General features: G+C 39.0%; 1 protein-coding gene across 1 annotated transcript; it reads right to left on the bottom strand.

Moving 5' to 3' along the window:
- Positions 1-3,988: 3,988 nt before the first annotated feature.
- Positions 3,989-8,228, bottom strand: arl5c (ADP-ribosylation factor-like 5C). The gene is made up of 6 exons (XM_079176841.1): positions 8,095-8,228; positions 7,364-7,424; positions 7,121-7,268; positions 6,736-6,819; positions 5,700-5,851; positions 3,989-5,576 (listed from the first exon to the last, which is right to left on the bottom strand). Exons 1-6 carry the CDS (start codon positions 8,138-8,140, stop codon positions 5,528-5,530), a joined length of 540 nt encoding a protein of 179 aa, XP_079032967.1. The 5' UTR covers positions 8,141-8,228; the 3' UTR covers positions 3,989-5,527.
- Between the last annotated feature and the right edge of the window lie 2,470 nt (positions 8,229-10,698).

Below are 10,698 nucleotides of genomic sequence, written 5' to 3'. Positions count from 1 at the left end.
TCAATCAAATTTCTTTTAGATAATTAGGGTCCAAGCACCGACAACGTCAGGCCGCGAAGGCCCTATTGAAACTGGAGGAATTATTATTATTTTTCCCCCAAATGAATTGCCTTTTTTGGGGCTTTTTCATATCCAAAAGCTCCCCAAATTTGGCATGCATACTGGTGAAAAATGTTATGGGTCCCATGCTCAGGTATCACAAAATTGATCCCAAGCGCCCCGTAGAAGGTGAAAAAGCAAGCCCCCTCAGCCCGTATGAGCTCGACAAAAAAACATCTTGGACCCCTAAAAGTTTAGGGGACACTTTATAATAACTACACGCTATGAAGCATTAGTTAAGTATGAGTAAACACTTCATTCATCATTAATAAAGCATTGTTCCAACACTAACACTCATTAGTATGCAATTCACAAACACAGTTAAAAATGTTTTATTCTTGATTAATAAGCTCGTCTATTGTGTGTTTCCTGATTGTGTTTTCATACTTTATGAATGATGGAGTCCCCATTTGTAAATGAAGTATTATATGTATTACAAACGATGATGATTAATACCAACATCATTTATAAAGTATAAGTAAATGATTAAGAAGTTATTTAGATGTACATTATTAATGCATTCATATATATATAAGGATTTAGATATGCACTAATGGTTAGGGACTATGTTAATACATGCTTTATAAACGCGTATTAAAACTGCAATTCATGATTAATTCAGGTAGTTACTAGTCGTTAGTTAAGTATTTTGTGTGACCTCTAAAGTGAGGACTATCTATGCCTTACAAAGCATTTGTTAATGACATTGAAAGGCCAGCAGTGCCTCAAAACCCACAAAGGTCTCAGATCTTCTCAACAGAAACACAAGTGATCAAGAACATATCAATATTTATTGTACTTGTAAGAACATACCTCTTAGACATTCATCCATGGAAAAACAAAAACAAAACAAGAGCTCTCTGGTATTACAATTTGGTAATTTTGTCAAAATTAGAGGACTTTGTGCTTTTCCTAACATTGGTTGAAATGTCAAACTCGGCATGCATGTTCAGGGTATTTATTACATTTTATTTCAAAGGCACTAACTCTACAGTGGAAGTCTATAGCGACTATACAATCTATTGCACAGGCATTGAACTATCTGCTTCCCTTCATTCAGTGCTGCAGCCCTGGGCACCAGATGTTCTCAAATTAATTATTTTCAAAATCATGGTCCTATTACTATAATAATAATAATAATAATAATACACTTTTAGTGCGGATCCAACGCTCTGTAGTATATTTGAGACTGCTCCAGAACAGGTTAGGTGTGCAGCATTAATTACCAATCTACCCCGAAGTGACCCACCGCCGTAGGACTGTAAAATCAGGGTTAACCCTGAAATTACCTCACTAATCCCAAATCCTTCACCGTAGCACAGGGCCCTGGTTAGGTCTGCAGCAGCAAGTTGCCATGGCAATATAGCCAGGTTGCTTTCAGAAAACTGTCTTCAGGCTCAACACACACACACGCACACACACACACACACGCACACACGCACGCACGCACGCACGCACGCACGCACGCACGCACGCACACACGCACGCACGCACACACGCACACAGCACTGCTGGTGCTTTAGAGGTGCTGGTAGGTCGTGAGCCAGGCTGGCTGTTTCCCTGCTGTTTCCGGCTTCATACATGTTGCACAGCTGTGAGAGCTTATCCATCTTTTTTCTTTAATCATGACCTAAATCTTTTGTAAACTTTAGCTCAGCAGTTTTAGTTAACCAAACCAAGGAGCTGGCAGAATATAGGAGTCATTTTCAGTTTATTTTTGAAACCCCTGATAAACAGCTTTTTTTTCACCTTTGAACCGTTTGTTGTTGAAAAGTAGAGGAACTTGTAAGCTGATAGGAAAAAATGAATAAATATATAAAGTAGCAGATTCTTTAAAAACGAGTCCAGTATAGACCCAACACAAGTACGAAACAGTACGAAAAAACAAAACAGGCAAACATTTTATTTATATTTGTTCGAGCTCAGTTTCACCTCAGATTTGATCCTATTTGAACGTTTCAGCTTCTCAGCTTCTTCTTGTTGGAGAGCTTCACTTTTATCTTTCTCAACCTGGATCTCTGCTGAGAACTTTTCTTGATCGATTGCTCGAGCCGCTTTGAGCTCCCTTGTCTCCACTTGTTTCTGGAGAGTCTGTTTCCATCGCCTGTCTCTCCAGCTCGGTGGTAAGCTGCTTCACCTTCTCCTCCTGACAACCACTGAGGGTTTCAACACTTTTCAGCTTAGCCTTCTGCTCCTCCACCTCATTTTCAAGAGCCTCCTTCTCCTTCTCCTGCTCTCTGATCTTGTCCTGGTGCTCTTCTTTGAGCTGGCTGAGTTCAGTTCGGAGGCCCTGACCGACTTCCTCCTCTGCCTGGAGCTAAGTGACCAGCTCCTGGTTGTTTGATACCTTTTTATCTTTCAGGTCTTCCAAGTCTTTGAAAAACATCTTCTTTCTGTAGGGTCTGGATCTCCTCCTTCATCTGCTGAACCGGAGCATCCTCCTCAGCCATCAGCTGGCATCAGCATCAGCTGATGCAGATTTTCTTTAAAACCTCAAACATTTTTTGACTTTTCAATAAAACTCTGTTTTGTATTTTTTTAATTAAGTTCTTGCTGGAGAGCTGCATTTTGTTCTCTCTCAAGCTGGAGCTCTGCTGAGAACTTCTGCTGGCTGATGATTTGAGACACTTCAAGGTTCTCATATACTTGATTAAACTGCTTGGGAGCAGCAGGTGTCATATCACACTGCTTTACTGTATATCTCTCACCTCATATCTTCACATTTAATCTGTGTTCAACGTATCATACTGCAGTGTTTAACTTTTATGTAGAACACAAGCTGACCCGTATATAGATAGTTTGTTGAATATGGTTTAAGTGTGCTTGAATTTGTTCTGCTTGATATTTTTGTTTCGCTGTATGTCCGTATTTGCTTCATCCTTGTTATGTGTCAACATACTTGGTCAATATTGACGAGTGATTCAGATTTCCCATATTGTCAGTGAAAGAAGATACGTATTTAGCTCTATGAGCTATACAAAGAAAAGAAAATGGCAACTGAACAAAAATCAAGCAGCCCTCACAATTACAGTTAATATCAATATGGCTGTCCCTAAAGACATAAATCCACCTCAAGTAATGTTAATTTGATGATGGAGCTAATTGGAATTACTTTGTATATTCTACTGCTGGGTTACTTAACCTATAATGTATTAGTTGATTTCATATTTGTATTAATAATCCAAATTTGCAAAGGAAATAGTAACTAAATGTGTCATACAAATGTAACGTTAGTTGATTAAAAAGTGCAATATTTACCTCTGAGATGTAGTGCAGTAACTTGGAAGTATGTAGCGTTGGTAGCATAAAATGGACTCGGGTTAAGTACAGCAAAGTTACTTTAAAATTGTACCAAAGTAAGCATGGCTATAGCAGTCTAATGTTAGTTATATTCCACCACTGCATTTAGGTAAACGGTGCTTCTCCTAACCTTAACCTAAATACTAAACCTTGTTTAACACCATGATGTCCGTGAGATCAAAACCTAACACAAGTCTCTTTTTGTACCTAAACCTATAAGCAAAGCGTTGTCACATCATAAAACGGATTGTATAGTTGTCAACAATCAATAATAACGATTATGGCAGACGCAAACAAATGACGTCACCCTTCCGACAATGGCGACAGATTAGAGAGCAGGGTTTTTTTGCTTTAACTTGACTGTAAGATAACAGCTCGGTCTATGGGTACATGTAGCCATACATGTAGGCTCATTTCTCCACCTAGTGGACGAAATAACGTCGTGCCTGTGAAAATACAAGTGAATTCCTGCGCGACTGGCGACATAATCTAATCACATTCAACCAAAAATAAATAACCGCTGCTTGGTGTGGTGTGAATCATTGTTTATTAATATAACCTACACAGAGTGGTGACATCGTAGGGGGTATAGCTCAGTGGTAGAGCATTTGACTGCAGATCAAGAGGTCCCCGGTTCAAATCCGGATGCCCCCTCTTTTACTATTTCTGTTTTATTGAAATCTACCTTCCAGAGAAGTAGGTAGACTGTTTTAGAGACATGACGTTAAGTTTATTTCCGCTATAACATAACCTTTTAACTGGATTTAGGTCTTATCCATTATAATAGGCAATTATAACAATTCATATTTAACAGTGTATGCTTCAGTATCTAGTATAAAATACAACAACATAATATATTTTGTGCTGCTGCACAAACTGCTGTGAATGAGTGCTGGCACAATACTCATATATTTTTATCATTGCTGTTACTGTGTGTACTAAAGATATAATCCATCGCCTTCAATAGCACACTCACTTATTGAAACAAAGAATATCACAGCTGGACAACATTGACAACCTACATATTTACAATAATAATATTTATTTATTTTTAAATTACACAATATAATATATACTTTCAAAATATGAATCAATACTTAGCAGCTAGCTCTTTTCCCTAATCAGGAATTTCCTGTAATATACAGTAAATAGTTCAAGAGCTTTGTTTTCTTAAAATAAATTACTAAACATGTTTAGGTCTTGTTGTTCATGGCATACAATATCATTATAACAGGTGCAGACCTGTATCCCAACATTGCAGAGTTTCTGAGGCCACAGGAGATACAGTGTGTGTTTTTTAGATTCTCAGTTATTGTGTAAAAGTCTTCCATGATAGAGGATTAAGCTTTTAATTAAAGCAACTAAACTCAGTTTGTCACTGGAAAGCTGTTTTTATAACTAGTGAGGTATTCAATTCGGTTGCAGCAGAAATAGTTAAGGTAAATTAAGAAAGATAGTCATCAGTGACAAGAATCACCAATCAAAGGACAAAATGAGATCATGATTGTCATGCTCAAAACTTAATGTGTAGGCACCGGAGCAATGAACGGCCACCAGATTAGCATAATCAAACAACACTTTACCAGGGAAACATGTATTTTAGTGCCTCAAATGTAGGTTGTAACATCTTTGGTACAACTTAGTCAGTTCTAACAATTGTTAATTGAATGAATTATACTTCAATTACTACTTTGCAGTTCAATAAAGTAAGATGTTGTCCCGTGATTAACCCTTCGTGAAACGAAAGAATCCCATTGAGACCGGAGTGGAGAGTGAGATCATTGCTCTGGTAGGATGTCTAACGAGCATGATGCACACTAAACACTCCAGCGTACATCTTCATAACCGTAAACTGAGAAAAATTTCTCCAGCTAACCCAGATCATTAAAACATAACCGAGCGGTTCTTGAACAGTGCAAAAGTCATCGTTAACCCACTCTTGAGATCACCCATGTTTCTCCGTTGCCCGTCCACCCTGAGGCCTCACACAGCTGGGTAAGACACACTGTTCACATGACTCCCCCCCCCCCCCATAACAGTGTAAATAATCCTGACATGGTGGCCTCTGCGGTGCCTCTGGAGGTTGGTTCAGTTTGAGGAGGTTTGATCCACTGTGTCTGAGCACGTTCTAGTTCGCGACAACCCGAGACTTCATCCAGTCCAGACTGGCAGGTAGACTGGGAGGTGGGAAGAGAACAAAACGGAAGCATTTTGAGTCATTACAGCGGGAGTTGATAGTTGTTGGTAAAGGCATTTTTGGGGGTTGACTCATACACAGTGAGGAGGGTGTGAAGACTTACCCTTCTCCTGTCAGGGCGCAGCAAGCTTGAACATGCCAGGAGTGCGATGAGAGGCATTCGAGTGTGAGGCACTGGGAGATCTCTGCCGCCGTCATCGAGCCATTCACGTCCTGCTTGTTGGCCAAAATGAGAACGGCTGCGTTCTCTAGGTCCTAAAACAAGAGAGGGCGGGTTAATAATGTTGCTTCCTGTAACGATTGATATTCAAAGAGCTGGAATGTTTCCATTGGAAACCCCTAAAAAGTCCCAGTGTCAACTTTTTGAGAACAAGGAACAGTAACCTCAAAGGAATATTTGGGCACATGTCAACCCGCTGACTCACACAGTCTGAGTTGAGACTTCCTCATTGTGTCGTGTCATTGGTTTGTTCCCGTTCATGTGCGGATAAGTTAGTCACTCTGAAATGTATCTCAGACGTCACACGAATAGACGACTTGGGCAGTTTCACTGAATACCAAAAGGGTTGTACGTCACTACACGTAAAGCCAATCCTGCTGCGACTGCATGTTCGGCATTCATGTGCTGTACGTTTGAGTTTTGAGGTATTTGTACATAACAAAATATTTGAACTTTCTGCTGCTTTATACTTCTACTCCGCAAGTTCAGAGGGAAATATATTACTTTTCACAACACTACATTTATTTAATAACTTAAGTTACTTTGTGGATTGAGATTAATAATACAAAATATAATCAAGAAATAAATGATGAAGTGTTATTATAGGTTACGATAAGATACAACTTTTTTGATTCCTGGGGAGACACTCACAAATAACCCAGCGGTGTATAAAGTAATTAAAACTAGCTCCACCTTTACCAGCTGCAACATTAAAGTGATGAACACATTAATACATAATTATAATCCAGACATTATTCTGAAAGAGTCATTTCTACACCATTATATTTTACTAAAATAAAAGATCTGAGAACAATGTGATCTGTGCTGTAGTCTGGTCTAAGGTAAAGAGTGAGTGGTGGTAAAACATGGGGACCATCAGGATTATAACTCTTGAATTAAGACACAGCAGGATTTGTACCTCGTGAGCGAGCATTCGGTGCAGTTCTTCCTTGGTGAGTGTGAGACGTTCGCGGTCGGTGCTGTCCACGACCACAATGACAATCTGAAAGAGCCACGGCACACAACTGAATCAGTGAAGAGCAACACAATCGACAGATATCGCACATTTTCAGTGTCAACAAAGCTATATTCCATTTTAAATGATACATTCTTTTTTTAAGCCAAGAAAGCTAGATTTTCTGGGAACCAAAGACCAAGAAACTTTATCTTAATCAAAACATGACATAAAAGCATCAGTAAAACGTAATGTTTCTGACTTTTATGATATATTTTAACTAATGCAATGTATTTCAGTGGTCTGTGTCTTGTGCTGAGTTGAGCTGAAGACAGGAAGTGATCCGTACCTCTGTGTTGCCGTAGTACGAGTACCAGCTGGCTCGAAGGCTCTCCTGTCCTCCGATGTCCCAAACCAAGAAGTGTGTTTTACGTACGATGATCTCCTCAACGTTGCTGCCGATGGTTGGTGACGTGTGGACGGCTTCCTTTGTCAGACTGTGTGTACGTGGGGGGGAAAAAACATTAGAAATACAGAAGTGAAGCAGATTTTATTATATGTTTTTGCCACAGAAAGTAGCCGAATCACTTACAACTGATAGAGGATGGTGGTCTTTCCAGCATTGTCCAAACCCACAATGATGACTTTGTGCTCTGTAGGAAAGTCAAAAAAACAACAACATATTTAACCATAACAGTGCAAACTGGATGTGTTGTTATTCTCATCTGAACCCACTACACTCTAGAGTTGCATAACCTGTTTCAGGGCTTCGCGAGACACACTGTACACACAGATAAGATAATGGCCAGTACAGCACTGAGATGAACTGAGCAGAATAACATTTGTTATCCAAAGTGAGGTTATTACATCACCAGGCCTCATGTAATGTTCATAAACTGTTGTTAGTTTGACTGTAAGTCAGCCACAATAAAAGCAAAGGTATATGTAAAATTATACAAGGGAATAATACTTTATATCGTCACTAATTGTCTATTTACAACATATAACTTACTGAAATGTTTATTCTTATACTAAATTGAACGGCTGTACTTTGTCAAACATGTACACAACACAGCATGTAATTTAGCCTCTGTATTTAACTCTTCAAAATATTAGAAGCAGTGGGAATCTATTCAGAGAGCAGTTTGGGGTTCCCGGTGCCTTGCTCAAGGGCACCGAGAGGCGAACAGGCACCTCTCCAGTGCTCCAAACCGAAGACCGTCCGGATTCAATGTGGGCTCAAAATGCTTGAACGGCATCTTACAGACAACAGAGATGACGAAACTGACACCAGTGTGAAAAAAAATAATAACTTAATCTTACCTTTGTCCCCGAACACCGCCATCATCTTGGTCAGAATAAACCCCATGTCCAACAAGTGTGTGTGTGTGCGAATAAAGTCCAGGAGACGCTCTCAGTGGAGACACACTTCAGTATCTGTTACCTGCTGACTGCCACGCAAACCCTGATTCCTTTATCTGATATCGCTTTCTCCTTGTGCAGAGCGTAAGTGGGTGGCGCTTCTCAGAAACAAAGTATTTGGTATTTTGCATTGGAATGAGTCACAGACAAAGGGCACAGCTATGGTGCGTTCATGTGTTGTGGGACATGTCTGAATACGCACGTGAAGAGTCCTAAACACGGTTTTATTTGGTAGCTACACAAGGCTAAAGCCACGAAGTCTAACAATAAGTTCCAGAAATTCTGGAAGGTATATTCCTTATATTGATATGTAATAGCATTCATATTATATTTCCATACGGGATTGAATGTGGAGGTTGTATATGATATTTATGAAGAGCAAACCAGAGGCTAAGCTATTCATGGTAAAAGTGATATATTATTTTTTATAGAACCCACTAGTATGCATACATTCAAATGAAGAGTGGAAACCTGCCATCTCTTTTCAATTTATTGATATTTAAATGCACTTATTAATTAGACAACAACAAAAATTGAGTTATTAATATGTCTTGTGCCCTTAAAGGTTTCTTTAAAAAAATGTTTTAATTCTCAATGATACATGTTATTTATAGGCTCCAAAACATTACTGACTGTCAGTGGTGGAAGAAGAGAATGAATGACTATTGTCATGGATGTGAAAGAAGGAGTGCAGGGAAATTAATACGTCAATGTTCTCCATTGACGTGATTACAAGGTAGGGCAGAACCTGCAGGAGAGGACTCCCCAATTATAAATGTCTGCTTCATGTTATGACATGTCTTGGACAAATCAGTACAATTCTAAAATGTGATTATTTCTCTGAAATGAAAGGAAAGCGCTCATTTGTAGATTAAATATATCTAAAAACTATAATTATGCTTGGACTGTGGGTCTGTGCTAACGGTTTTCCAAACCAAAAGAAAATGTATCAAGAATATAAACCATAGTTTAGCCCTCGCAGCTCAGACGTCGGAGTTTATTCAGGAGCACTTGGAGGGGACACACGACACAGGCGTTCCTCCCGTCACACCGACGAGAGGAGCGGACTGATGACGCCACTATGACACACAGGGCCAGACCATGTATGGAAAGAGAAGTAACACTATGTTCCGTTTGTTTCTCTGTAGCACAGCGACTTTATTATGAGCCAACAGAAAGCAAAACTGGGTATGAAGAGGAATCTCCCGGGATTTCCAACTCGGTCATGTACAGAAGTTACCCACCGAATTCAAAATAATAAATAGATTATATGATATATATGTAATAATAATAATAATAATAATATATATGTTTTAATTGTTATATTTACTGGAGTTTGATGGTTTTACCGTCGTGTTTTTGCACTGTAAAATACTCAAAATGTGAATGTGACATGTATGTGACCTTTTACATTACTTGATTTATTTAACACTATATCTAATAAACAATCAGTCTCTAAATGATATATCTGTTAAAGATTTGTTCATGGACTAAACTGCCCAATGGCATATAAATTAGAGAACATTAGCTGGATACTTATTCCACAACTGAACTGTTGAAGCTTATCTGGTATATTTCAGTACACTCTGCACACTGGGCTGTTGACTTCAGACCTTGTTCAATAATTCTGATGCAATGCTCACAGTTTGGTTTCAAACGGAAACCATGTCCCTCATTTGTGACATTTCCTCCACTGCAGTTGATGAGATGATAAAAACAATGAATACGAGAAATATAAACCACATCCTGGATGCAGCTGCACTTTAGCTTAAATCTTTTTCCTATGACCGAAAGACCTAGCAGGTGTGATCAAATGTCCTGCAATTAGGGTGGAGTGTTTAGTAGATGAATACACAATAAGGTGTCGATGCTGCACTTGAACACTTTCTTGCCCATTGCCATTTCTTGTGTGCTTAAATGGAAGCCAACAATGTGGCCTTTGTTTTGGTCAACAAGGAACCCAGACAGGTTCTACAGGCAGGGTAATATTAGATGTTGTGTATTTGTGTGACATCCGTTGACGTAATAAATGATTGAAATAGCTCACTCCATTGTATTAAATCTCCTCAAGAGATTAACACCTCTAATAAACATCAAGATGAACACGCACGTGTTTTGCATCTTTGAAATCTGTCTTCACATCTCAGCGCATGAATTGAGTGACACAATAGCATTCTTTGATTCAATTTTTAATTAAAATACGAATTTATCCACAGATTAAAAATGAAAGGCAGAAAAAGCAAAATGTAGCTACAATCAGGCACCAATGATACATGTTAGTTCATATTTTTAACAATTGCGATAACGCAACAATAACATTATTCACTGATCATTATTTAATATTTATTTATTCAACTGAAGACGGGCGGGCAAAAGCAGCCCACCAAAGACATTCATGGATTCTCCATTATAGATAACTGAGTAATGACCACAGCTGATCCTACCCCCCCCCCACCCCACCCCACTTGATACTCCTCTCACTACCTCACAAGAAACTGAAGATTT

Source organism: Pholis gunnellus, assembly GCF_910591455.1.
Source record: "Pholis gunnellus genome assembly, chromosome: 17".
Taxonomy (NCBI): Eukaryota; Metazoa; Chordata; class Actinopteri; order Perciformes; family Pholidae; genus Pholis; species Pholis gunnellus.
The sequence above is the reverse complement of the archived record's forward strand: the minus strand, read 5'-3'. Positions and strand labels throughout refer to the sequence as shown.